Source organism: Phasianus colchicus, chromosome 5, assembly GCF_987193195.1.
Source record: "Phasianus colchicus chromosome 5, bPhaCol1.hap1.1, whole genome shotgun sequence".
Classification (NCBI taxonomy): Eukaryota; Metazoa; Chordata; class Aves; order Galliformes; family Phasianidae; genus Phasianus; species Phasianus colchicus.
The window spans coordinates 56014824-56028059 of NC_143440.1; the positions used below are offsets into that span (position 1 = coordinate 56014824).

A 13236-nucleotide genomic window follows, 5' to 3' on the forward strand; every position below is an offset into this window, starting at 1 on the left:
CGGGGTCCTGCGAGAGAGATTAGAGCATCATCTTGTTAAAGGGACCGGGATGCTGGCAGACAGCTCTGTAAAGGGAGCTGCATGTAACAGGAGCCAGGAGTCCATCCTGAAGTGCTTTTGGGGAGGGCAGGAGGATGCAGACAGACATACAGACACTGGTTTTCAGGAGCATTTCTGCAATCTTAATTCGGCACCTAATTGTATCCGTGGTCTGAGGGGTTTTTTTCGTTGGGAATCTGGGAAGTAAACAGATGCACCTGTTCAGTGCCAGCCTGCAGCAGCTAGAGCTTTCCATTCCTTAACACAGGGTTTTCTATAGGATTGTTTGATTGCTTAGGCTCTCATGGGGGAGCCTCACCTCAAACCTGAGTCTTTTCATATCATTTAAACGTGAGATTTAAATGTGAGCATCCTTGCGAGGTAGGGCTGAGGTTTTTGTTTGCTTCATTTCCTAAAAGGTGAAGGATTCTGCTGATATTCTTAAAAACAATGATGTGCTGAGTCAGGTTGTTGAACCACCTGTATTTAGAGGCAGCTGAATTTTTAACTCTTTTTTAGCAGGAAAAAATAAAAAAGAATATTTGTTCATAAAGTTGAAAAAGGGTGACAACAAAAGGCATGCTGCCGTTGTTTAATCAATAATTAATCATCAGTAACAACTGCAGGCTTTCTCTGTTTCTGTGCTTTCCTTTTTGAAATCAAGGGGCAGAAAATTAAATGGCACAACATGACCCACGCTGGTCTGAAACAAAAAGGATCGGAACAAAATTGACGCAGCTGAAATAAATCACTTGCCTCGGTGCCACATCATCTGCATATCTTTCTTGTTCTTGGTTGGTGCTCTCTGCTTTAGAAATGATCCTGCAGAAAACATGAAGTACAGAGCATTATTTCTGCCAGCAAAATTCTTTGATCGCTCCCAGATAAAATAAAAGGAATTTAAAATTCAGAGGAATAAAGACTAAAGACTGATTCAACGATTCTTCTGGTATCTATTATTCATGTACCCTCCGTCTCAACCCAGAATATCAGTTTCATGAAGATCTGGGATTGTATAATTTTGCCAAGTTCATTCTCCATAGAATTATGGCTCCTCCTGAAAACTCTGGAATATGGCTGTGAATGTAACAGATGCAGTCACAGATTTCAATAAATTCTGAGCATATTTTTACTGAAATTATGGAAATGAAATACTGAGGTTAACCTAAGTTTTAATTAATAAAGAGTCAAGCAGCTATATCATTGGTTTGCCCTTACAGAGCTTTAAATTGGTGTAAAATTTCACAGGGGTCTGGAGGAGCTGCAGGGATGCTTGGTGAAGCTTGGCTTTGCCCCACTGAATCTACGTACTGTTACTTTCCTTTGGAGGACTGCTGCTAAACACATTTAGAAATACTGCAATGAGTTTTACCAACCCATCCTGCAGGTAAAGCATGCTTGTGTCAATGATAGATCCTGACACAGCCTTTGGGGAGAGCAAGAGAGCACATCAACCCTGCCAGGCACGTGCTTCTTGTGAAATATTGTCATGGGTAAGTGGTGCATTGGAAGCAGGCTGGGATTGAGCCATCTATAATGCATGAGAAAGACCTCCAGCTGGCAATGCTGGTGGCTGGTGTCCATGCTGGGGACTCATCCCCACATTTCTCCTCACATGTTTCTCTGGGTTAGGAAGGTCTTGGCAGCTCAGCCTATTGGGCTCCTTGGTGGTAGCACACTGGTTCCCATGCCACTGTTTCTTCTGCGTGCCAGCTTCCAGTGACATGCCTGTTCATTATAAACCAGCGTGGAAAAGGACTGCAGATTTCATCAGATCTGTCCAGCTGCCATAATTCCACTGGAACTGGAATTATTGAAGAGTGGTTTCTTGACAGCTGTTTCCAGAGAACCAGCTTCCCTTCTTGCCTAATACATCAGCTGGTTTGGTAAGGGTGCTGAGAAGCTGCACCAGCCATTCATGCCAACATTCCCCACTTCAAGAGGGATAAAGAAGTTCAATGACAGTTATAAGGATGCGTGCTATTAACATACAACCTTACTGACAGTTCTGGTCTGTCCAGTTACCTCTGTTACCATGAAAGCTCATTTCAGCCTATCAGTACATTCAGTGCTTTCCTGAAAATACATGCTGGAATCACTTTGCCTGGCTCAAATGAGCTCTTCACCTTTGCAGCAGCAACAGATCTGTCCCAGATGTTGGTTTTTACACTGGACCTTGGTAGAGCTAAAATCTTGGAACAAACTCATCATCTAATGTAACCTCTTTAGCTAATATCTTCCAGAAACTTACTAACTGATGGAGAATTGACATCTTGATTTTGCAGCTGATTTCCTGTGAAATTTGAATTAGGTTTGTCAAGATGTTTTTCCACTTCCAGATTTGCTTTTATTTTTTGTTGCTGCTACGTAAATTCAATCAATCCTTCCTCAGGCACATCCCTTGTTGATGGCAACAGGACTGCAAGATCAAGAGTTTAAAATCAGAGGACAAGCTGTCTTAGGCATGAGCTTCATACTGTTTGATTGCCAGCTTTCTCAACAAACACAGTGATCTAGATGGTATGAAAAGGGAGATTTCAGTAGCTCTACCGAAACAGGAGGCATAAAGAGCATGTTTCATATCTGAATGTAAATCTCTCTCTTTTTTTTTTTTTACTTTTAAGAACAGATAAACAATATTTTTTTATTGCCAGAACAAAACAAAAAAAAAATCCCCCAGATTAAGATTAAGGTATTCCTTCTTATAGAGTAATTTAATCTCTAGCAAGAGGGTGATGATGTGGCAATAGCTGAAGGCAACACTGGAGGACTTTCATCAGGTCTCTGGGAATATTAACTGTGAGTTTGATGGGGCTCTTTTGGTATCAAAGGGGCAGCCTCCCCATGTCATATTCTTGTAACTAAAATAGATCTGAGACTTAATTTTGAAAATCTGCAGATTTTCAGATGTTTGGATAGAGTTAGGAAGGGTCTGGGTCTGTTAGTTTGGTCCAGGAGCATCTCAGAACAATCTATAGATTTCCATAGCATCATCTGCTTTCAGGGACTGCACGCAGGGACTCTGCTTGGTCCATTTGTTTTCTGCTCTCTTAAGATAAGAACGACACCGCCTTCATAGAAGCTGATAAAGGCAGAGAGTGATGTGGTCTGATGGGCAGGGGATGTGTGGAAGGATGCTTTTTTCTACCTTTAGATCAAATATTGGTCTTAGCTCTCTCGTGTAAAAATAATAACAACAAAAACAGTAACAACCACAGGAGGCTGAAGGGCTGATTTCTTATTGTCAACCCTGCTGTGCTTCTGTCTACCCAGTCCCAGAGCGGTGTCTTACATAAGGCTATCAGTCCTTTTTGAGCTCACATAAGGCAATCCTGAGTTTGCTGATGGAGGTGGGCTGGAGAACATTCCATATCTTTTTCTCTGGTCCTGTTCCTGCTCCAGGTTTCTTCTCAACAGGGTTCAGGTTGAGCATTGGAGCCAAGAGATGATAAAGAAGTTAGACTGAGACAGGAATGTCATGGAACTAGGTGTGTAGAAGAGGCATAAGTATGGAGAGATTCCTCAAGACAGGAGATGAAGAAGAAGGAGAAATGCCTCGTAAAACAAAACAAATGCTCTGCCTTGGCTCTGCTGTTGATCACAGCAGTCTTCTGAAGGCACCAGACTGCTCATTAAATGTTCTATCCATCTGTATTCTGTTTTAATCAGATCTGTTGTGGGAAGGGGAGCAAAGGCTATGGATCCTCCCCTGGAGAGAGGAAGGAAATCATGTCCCCACACCCTGTGGTTAAAACTGAGAAGTGGCATTTCTTTGAGCACAAGCAGTATTTACTTCTTCTTGAGGACTCATCTCTAGTAGTCATATTTCTTGACAGATATTGTTGCAGCAATGCTATAAACAAGACTTCCCTTCTTAAATCGGATTTCCTAAGTCTTTCACTGCCAGTAGGCCTGGGAAATGTATTATGAAGTCTCTATTGTATTGCACTGTATACAGAATAAAAGACTTTTTCTCAGTTCTCATTAATAATAATATTACAGGGAATGAAGCTGTACAGCCCATTGATTTTACCTCCTAAAGAGGCCCAATGGGACCTCCACTGTTGGGATGGCAGCTTGATCACATCCACGGGTTTATTAGTATGCTGAAAACATATAACCTTTATTTGATCCTCAAGGTCTGTGGCTCTCATCTGAAGGCTGCACACAAGGTTTTTGTGCACACTTCTTGTGCCAACTTAATTCTGCTTGATAGATGCTCATTTTTCATACAGTTTTTGCAGTAGAGGAATAATGTGCAATATCAGGAGAGAGCAGAGATCTTCAGAGGAAGGCAGGGAGAACCTGTGGAAGATGTGAATTGATCAGTGTACACAGCTGAACTTCATTAATTTTCATCTTAAAATGCTTGCTTTGAGGCATGGAATGGGAAGGTCCCATTTTTTAAGTCATGCAGAAATCTGAAGGCAGGAACACATCTCAGCCACAGGTTGATCAGAATCCCCCATTCTTTCTCTGGAATCTTCTCCTAGGAGCCTTGGGCTGCAGCTGCCCCATATCACAATGCTTCTGGCGACCACAGAAACCACCAGAGCTCAGTTTCCACCTGGACTTGAGGAAAAGAGAATCAGGAGCATCATTTCTTGGTCCACCTCAGCCATCTTGAGCTTTTCACCCTCTTGTACTGCTCTTTCCAGCCCTAGGTCTTTCTTCTGGCTTTTGTGATGCCAAAATCCAGGACAGAAACATTTTTTGCTGAAAGTCATGGTGTGAGCTGAAGGCACTGCGCTTAGGAGCAGTTTCTTGCTGTCACAAGCATTGCATGCTGCTGCTGTTATTCATATTTGGAAGGTTACTTTTAATTTACCTTGCAAGCATTGGTATTTCCTGGCTGTTGATATCAACAGGTAATTGCTTAAATCAGAAAATATACCTTTGTACATCATTAGTCTGGCAGATGGCCCCAAACAAAGAACTCACATTCATTTAATAAGATGAAATTATACTATGAATTGTAGCTGAGGCACTGCTTGGCACCACTGAAAGCTTTTTCTTTCCAATTCATGCTACTTGAGTAAAATTTTACAAGTTCTGTTGTGAGTTAAAAAATACAGACAGGCAACTCTTTCAGATAAATAGCTCATCAAATGTGTTTCTGCAGAAAAAACTCTTCAAAGACAGTAGCAGTGACCTGCAGCAGTCTGCAACACTGCTTTCTTAGAGATTGCTGGCGAGTCCCCCATAATAAATACAAAGTCTTTGGAGACTGAGTGTTCTGGCAAAACCCAGAGCCCTTTTATAACTCAACAACTGAGCCAGAGCTCTGCTGCATCGTACTGGAAAGGGCACAAAGTGACTGAGGGAGGGACTCTGCTTGCTCCTTCCAGGAGGCTGGAGGGAAATCATGAAAAGCTGCAGCAGAACTGCTGCTGCATGTTAATGGGCATGGTCAGGACTTAGAGTTGGGGTTTTCAAAACAGAAGGTTTTGAATGAAACTGAGGCTGATTTCAGTGCCTGTTCTCCAGGACTGTGTTTGCAAATTCTTGCTGAATAACATCAGTGCTCTGAAGTTATCATTTCAGCGCTCACAAATATATGTTCCTTGGCCAGACAGATTGATTTGCTGTCTGGCTGCATGCACATCACATAGCGACGGGCTCACGTGGCACCAGCCTCCTGCTTCATGCATATTCAGTATGCATTGCTCAGAATCATGCCATTGTCGTGGGTCTGGGCAGTATCACATGTGCCCACACAGCCTACAACAGGCCCAGGCCTTGCAAGACCTTTGCCTGCACCAGGACCCTATGGTGTGATTTTTCACTAAGAATTGACCAAAGCATCCAATGGTGATGTCAGGTGTACAGCTTTAGCTAAGCTTGTGCTCAGTGGAGATGTTTGTCTGAGCCTGTGTGTGCAAGGATCAACAGGCAGGGCAGTGAAGTCATGGAGCCAGCAGGTGCTGGAGTGAGCCATGAGGTTCACCTCCCTACACCACTGTCTGCTCCCTTGGAGACAGGAGTGATGGCTGCTGGACATGGGCACAATGCAAGGACCCCCACCTGCCTCCTCCTTGCTGAGATTTTCCACCTCTCAGCTGGCACATATTTTTTCCATGCACATGGGAGTATTTGTGTCAAGTCTAAAAGACACAGGATCCCTCCCTCCCAGGTCTCATTTGGCTGGTGAAAGAGGCCAGCTGCCTCTCATCTCCTTTCCCATGCATGCACACAGCCCCAGAACTGTGTCATTTGGCCTCTCTCCATCTCATGGCTGTGGCAAGGCTTTCCTTACCTGATACACCTTAGTAAACCTCATAGCCATCTCCTTAAGGGGCAGCTTGCAGGATACGCACACAAAAACAAATCTCTCTTCAGCCATTGTTGAGAGGAATCAGAAAATGCAGTTTGGAAAATCAACATCCATGCAGCCACCTTCAGACTTGCAGGAATTGAGGCAAAATATCATAGAAAGAAAGAGCTGCTGCTTTTGAGTCTTATCAGCAATCAGTATTAATCCAGGCAGCTCCGCAGAGATGGGTTTTGCTCAGCTCTCAGTTGTTTGCCTATCTACTGCCTACTTGCTAGGTAACATTTGTCACTGGCACTTGGCCTTTTTGTTTCATCTGCAGGTGATAATCCATATACAGCACCCTTAGCCAGCTTACCTATCCATTTAATATCAAGATATTTTGTAACACAGAATTTAAGTATCTCAAAAAGTGAGATTTACATAAATTTCCAAAAGTGTCCTCTGACAGAGAAATTTTTAAGCAGAAAAAGCTGTGAATGATACCCGCCTGTCCAAATGCTCACTGTTGCTGTGCTGTGCTGCAGAATTTTGCAGCGCCTTCGCTGAAAAAGAGAATGAAAAGCAGTAAACACCATTAAAACTTACCTTCTGGATGCCATTTTGTAAGGATGCATTGCAAGATGCACATTCCAACCCTGAGACACTGCAAGCAGCAGCCTGTGGAGTTTCAGCTGCACAGACACAGCTGTGTCTGCTGCCAACCTCCCTGATGGGAGTGCAAGCCCTGTGCTGTAAGTGCATCTTCAGAGCATCCACCAGTCCATGCCCGGGGGTTCCTGCAGGAAGGAGATGTGGCCATACAACTGGAGAGCCTCTGCCAGGTCCCCAGTTTACATGCTCACATTCAGCAGGTGCCACTGAGTTCCCTGGTCCCTTGATGCAGTCCTTGGATCTCATCATACACACTCCCAATCATAGGTCTGGTGCTCAGAGCTGGCACTTAGAAATATGAAAGTGTCATTATGTTGTGTATATTGACGGAGATTATAGTAGGATGGGAATGTTGCATTCAGTAATCCAACAGCAATTTTGCACTCAAGCCCATTACTTTGAAAAGCAACGCTAATGTGTGTAATAGTAATGAGTAATGGCTCATTGACTCAAGGGAAACATGCAGTGGTGACTCACAGTGTTTTGAGATTAGATGATAAGAACTACAATGTTGGATTAATGTGGTTTCTTTTTGTATTTGTGAATTTTCTTTTGACAGATTGGGTTTGCCCAGAATTTACTCTTTGTTCAGATTATTTGACAAGTGGCATCTCAGAAATATGCTTGGCTTGTGTCGTGCTCAAGCTGTTCATGAGGACAGTGTGTGAAATTAGAGCTGCTTTGTTTAGATTGTCACGGGCCTGTTCTTTGGCTAGAAGAGTCCTCTTAGAAACAGATTCTCAGTGTAAATAAATTAAATTCACTGTTGTGGAATGAATTCAGTGGTCATTTCTTAAAATTTTGATCCTATATTGTCTATTTCTGTTGGTAAGATTGCCTGCTGGAGTACCTAGGATAAATGATATCAACTGAGTGAAAAGCACCGTGCAAAATGGCCTCCTTTATAAATGTAAAAATATATTGTTGGCAGATGTTTTTTTCCCACTGTTTTATCCTAACACCTCCCATGTATCTAGGCAAGGAAAGAAGAAAGGGTTTTTTTTTTAAATAGTTCTGAGATGATCAGATTTGTAGTAGCAAGAGGAATTACTCTGCATTTCCAGGTTCCATATTTTTCCTGCCCATGTAAGTGAATGATTTCCTATCCGTGTAATTATTAAGCAGTGGCAAAACCAGGAGTTTTGTTACTTCAGAAGTAACAAAATGATGTTGTCAAAACTTTGAACAGTTGAGTAGGAAACTGGTTTATTGTGGCTAACCCCAAACTTTCTCATTTGTTTATCAACAGCCAAAAATTGAACGTATTTTGATCCAGAAGTGGAAAAACAACATTTGGACTAGTGACCAAAAAATAAATATCCGGAGTTTCAGTGTAAAATAGGAACTTCTATTAGCTTTTTTTCTTGACTTTTCTCTGCAAAGTTGTGGCTGAGGACAGAATCCAGCTGCATAAAGTGCAAGGATTCCAGCTAGGCGATCTGTTCTCCTTTCCTCCACCTCTGAAGTCACTGAGCTGCTCTCAGCCAAGGAACTTCTGATGATGTTGGTGTGAGGAGGAGCACCTCTTCTCCCTTCATCCTCCAGTGAAAGCCTCAAGCATGGCAGTGATCTTGAGGCCCTCCTAGCTCCTACCATTAACATGTTGTTCTTCTGTCCCCAGCTATCAACCTGTTGTACTGGCGCGACATCAAGCAGACAGGGATCGTGTTTGGCAGCCTCCTCTTGCTGCTCTTCTCCCTGACCCAGTTCAGCGTCGTCAGTGTTGTGGCCTACCTGGCCCTCGCCGGCCTCTCGGCCACCATTAGCTTCAGAATCTACAAATCAGTCCTACAGGCCGTGCAGAAGACTGACGAGGGCCATCCCTTCAAGTGAGTGCTTTGTGGTCGTGGCTGGGGATCAGGTGTCTGTTGTGTCTGTTGGAGGATGCATTCCTAGTGGCAAGTCACATTTCTTCCGCTGCTGCTCTATAAAATTCTTGCTCATAACAGGGGTTTCCATTGTCCAGAGTCTTGAGAGTCATATTGGCTCAGATTCTAAAGGGGGGGGGGGTTGGGAGGAGGGGAGATAAAAATCCATGAAAACACTTGTCCTTTGAAACATGGACATTTTTTCCTGGGATGTTTGTTCCAGCTGATCAGGGAAGCTTCATCTTCTGCTGTGCCAGTGAGCCCATGAACCAGTTCAGGGAACTGATGTGGCTTCCCAGCACACCCTGAAAGATGTTAGTTGGGTTGCTGCTCCCTTGTTTTTACTTGGGACTCAAAATCTGAGCATAGCTTAGTGGGAGTTGTAGGATAGGCAGAGGGTTGAAGGAGCAAGAAGGGGATGAGTTTGCCTTGGGCAACAGCGGTCCCAAAGATGACACATAGCTAGGCAGCAGCACTTGTTCCTCCAGAGGCTGCTAACTGGAGGAGTCCGCTTCTGCAACAGTAGTGTTGCACAGAAGTTTGTGGGGAACCCCGCCAGTGAGGATTTGCACCCTACTTTTGGAGATGTAAAGAGAGACCTGGTCTGGCATCCAGACCAGGATCTGCGTGGGCACAGGGCAAAGCTGTAGTCAGGCAGTCCCAGTGCTGCGTGCAGTTGCCCAGGCAGACAGGCAGGGTGAAGGCAATGTGTGCTGGTGGCTGTGTGCCTGCAGGAAGGGGTTACATTTCTCCTGCTATAGAAAAGTGAGGGCTGGGGGGGAGGGGGTGATGGGAGTACAGGCATGAGTGTGCACGGTGGTGAACCTGGCTGGGTTTCTAACTGCCCTGTGTTTCTGCAGAGCCTACTTGGATATGGAAATGAATCTCTCACAGGACCAGATTCAGAAATACACAGACTGTCTCCAGCTATACGTCAACAGCACAGTCAAAGAGCTGAGGAGACTCTTTCTCGTTCAGGACCTTGTGGATTCTTTAAAAGTAGGATTGCTTCCAATATTTTTAACCCCTCTCTAGAGGACCAATTTACATTTCAAAGTGCTGTTTCCCATGTTGACACTGTCCTTATAAAACAGAGTTTTCTGTAGCTCCAGATATCAAAGTTGCTCTGGTATTTGATTTCCAGTAGCTTAGTTAAGCAATCTGCTCTTGAAGTTGTTTATCCATAATACAGGAATTACAAAAGATGAGGACCAGCTTAGCTCCTGCAGGTCTGGAAGCATCTCTTGTGCTCTCTGTGACCTTGCCACAAAATGGTGTCCTTCCCTTTAATCCCTCTGGTGATCAGTTTTCCTAACTGTGGACTTTCCTTCTGTGGAGGATTGTCCTCTTTCCTTCCCTGCTGAGACAGATACTTATTTTCAACCTTCACCCACGTTGATGTTCTCTAGAGCAAAGGGAAGATCATTAAAAGAGCAAACATAGGTTAGGCTTCTAAATTACTACAGGTTTTTAGAAGAACTTACCCTTCTCCCAGTTCTCAATAGTTTTCAGTCGTTGGAATTATCACTGTGGTGTCAGCCACAGGCAGGGGTTTGAATGACCCCTGCCTTCATCAGAACTGGATGCAGGAATCTACCTATGCCATGCTCAATGCGGGGTCCTAAATGAATGCAAGTAAGCCCAAAATATACATGAAAGTTCAGCTAGGAGTGTGAGAAGTGGTAAACTGCAGAAAGGAAAGTGGGTTTATACACCCAGAAAAAATACCTAGTTCCTGATCTGCCTTACTTAACAAGTCCCTTTACACATTAAAAAAGGCTAATGTGCCATTATATTAGCTACTTAAGTGAACTCGTTTCTTCTTAGCTGACACTGGAGATGATGTAATGATCTGTTTTTCATTTAGTTTGCAGTACTAATGTGGCTGCTGACTTATGTGGGAGCCCTCTTCAATGGCCTGACTCTTCTGATAATGGGTAAAAATCATCATTTCTTTTAAAATCTATTTTTAATTTCAATTCCCTGATGATTTCTACTTAGGCAAAATAGCCTCTCTTCATTATGCCTTCTCCTCATTGTGCCTTCTCCATAGTTAAACCACCAATTTTTATTTTGCCTTGTTCATTATTCCTATTCCATTATCCATACTGCTAGAATCAAGTGTGTTTTACAGTTTTGCAGCTGCTATGGAAAACCCATATTTGGGAGATTTGAGCAAAGTTAATTTTTAATACAAAGATCCCTGGTGGATCAGCTGACCAAGTGGCACGATACATGTTTGTCGCTGTTTGAAGTAGGTCTCTTCTCTGGAGGAATCTGATCAGCAGGAATTTAACACTGTGCTCTTCTTCTCCTCAGCTGTGGTGTCTATGTTTACTCTCCCTGTTGTATATGACAAGTATCAGGTACGTCTGTGCAGCTCTCCCATGTCTATCTGGTTCTGCCTTGTTAATGCCTCACTGACTTTGTCTCCTCTTGGTTTTTGCAGGCACAGATTGATCAGTACTTGGGACTTGTGCGGACCCACATAAACACTGTTGTGGCAAAGTGAGTTCAGTAGCACACTTAACCTTGCTGTGAGGCTGTGGTATTCTGGGGTGGCTGAGAGCTGGGTGTTCCTGGGGACAACGTGCCCTATCAGTGATGCCCTACCCAGATGTTAGCATGCAGAAGCTTGCAGTCCTTCCCAGATGAGCGTAGGCTGAGGCAGAGCTGTGATTCTGCATCCTCCTTTCCTTGTTGCAACACACAAGGAGCAACACACAAATCTACCATAAGATGTTGATGCTGAATATTGGGAAAAAAATTTCTTTAGGAGATTAGTACAGCACTGGAGCAGGCTGCCCGGGGAGGTACCAGCACCTCCTTCCTTGGAGGCTTCCAAGGTGCAGCAGGACAGAGCCATGGTCAGCCTGACCTGGTATTGGCAAAAGTCCTGCTGCAGTTGGGAGGAGGCTGACGGACAGGCTTCCAGGAGACATTTCCAGCCAGTAGTTCTGTGATTCTGAAAACACATTGCCTTGGGAAGCACTAAAAGGCTATACTTAATTTTTTTTGTTTAAGCTTCATTCCTGGCTTCCGGTACACAATAGCCCAGGGTAGGATAACAAAGGGCAGGAGAATATCACTGAGCATGTCCTGTGCTTACATAACCATTGACAACCAGGACATTTACAGTGTGGGCTCATAGGAGTGCATGGGAAGGAATCACCTCTATTTCTTGTTAGACTGTAGTCCACCCATCGCCACAACACATTGATCACAATTACCCCTGGCTTGGACACCAGCTGAGGATCTGCTGGAATGGAGTTACTGCCTGAACGTGCAATTCTTTTTCTTTATTTCTAGGATTCAGGCTAAAATCCCAGGTGCTAAGAGAAAGGCAGAGTAAAGGAGACATCAAGAATCCATCGACTACATTAATGAATAACGGGGGAATCTGGAGTGAAACAGCTCTGTTCTTACACTTTACTGCAAATTTATCGTTCTTTTATTTCTCAACACCATGATATTAGAAACATGAAACTCGGAAGCAGTGCTTTTCCCCTGCTGCTTCTGCACTTAGAATATTTGCAATCACTTGTGTCAAGCACTAAAGTATAGCAAAGAGAAAAGTGTACTAGATGTGGTTTTTTGTGTTGCTTATAAAGTGCATGATGGTGAGCGCCTAAATAATATTGACCTTTTTTATTTTATTTTTTTAGTGTTTTTCCTTCTTCTATTGGCATTGCTTCTATAACTTTCAATGTTACATGTGGCTAGGGGCTTTCCTGCTTAGCGCACTGATGCAATAGTTAAAATTGCTTCTACGTCACTGGGTTGCTGGTTGGATTCATCTTTATTAACTATATAGATTGTAGACTGATGTTTTAGTGTTTTCCAGCACAAATAAAATAAACAGTAATCGGTACTTATGGTAATCAGTTTTGTATAACTCCAAAAATACAAAAAACAAAACCCAGTACTTTTGTCGTAAGGGATTGACAGGCTGATTTACATGTATGGCAACTGGAAAGGTCCAGCTTGTTAAATTTATTACAATTTGTATTACATTCTCTGTAGTTCCTAATGGACTTAATTATGGACTCTGAATATTTGCACTTATGTACTTGATACCGAATGCAGAAATAAATGTTACTAAATGTAAAAAGTCCTCCCTCTCGTTGCCATTGGAATTACTGTGACATCTGCAGTCTGCACAGATACATTCCCTCTCCCTTCCCTTGTGATCCACATGTGCTTCACTTCACAAAATGATGCAGTCCCACACAACCACCAGTATGTAGCCTATCCAGCAGTTTCTCTAGTCCTTAAACACTTATCTGGACTTCTTGAATTGAAATCTCTCCTTTGATTTGTTCACTTAATTCATCTTCATCTCTTACACCAGACACAGTGACATTTGCCCTAGGCCAGGCTGTAGCAGTGGCTGGCTGCATACAA

The 13236-nt window shown here is 43.3% G+C and overlaps 1 protein-coding gene and 1 long non-coding RNA gene across 7 annotated transcripts in view; one reads left to right on the forward strand and one right to left on the reverse strand.

The window, feature by feature from the left end:
- Positions 1–12925, forward strand: part of RTN1 (reticulon 1) — a 116998-nt gene extending 104073 nt beyond the window's left edge. For 2 of the 6 annotated variants that reach the window (XM_031605345.2, XM_090141849.1), the window contains 6 exons: positions 8586–8793; positions 9693–9831; positions 10700–10769; positions 11152–11198; positions 11282–11340; positions 12142–12924. In XM_031605345.2, the coding sequence (XP_031461205.2) occupies positions 8586–8793; positions 9693–9831; positions 10700–10769; positions 11152–11198; positions 11282–11340; positions 12142–12184 (566 nt within the window). In that variant the 3' untranslated portion in view covers positions 12185–12924. Of the gene's footprint in view, positions 1–8585; positions 8794–9692; positions 9832–10699; positions 10770–11151; positions 11199–11281; positions 11341–12141 lie in introns of all 6 variants that reach the window. The other 4 variants (XM_090141847.1, XM_031605344.2, XM_090141850.1 and 1 more) reach the window with 3 other exon arrangements.
- LOC149917947 (uncharacterized) lies at positions 210–4240 on the reverse strand. The gene is made up of 4 exons (XR_016467152.1): positions 4073–4240; positions 3332–3445; positions 2291–2458; positions 210–861 (listed from the first exon to the last, which is right to left on the reverse strand). It is a non-coding gene; the product is annotated as an uncharacterized LOC149917947 (long non-coding RNA).
- Positions 12926–13236: the final 311 nt, after the last annotated feature.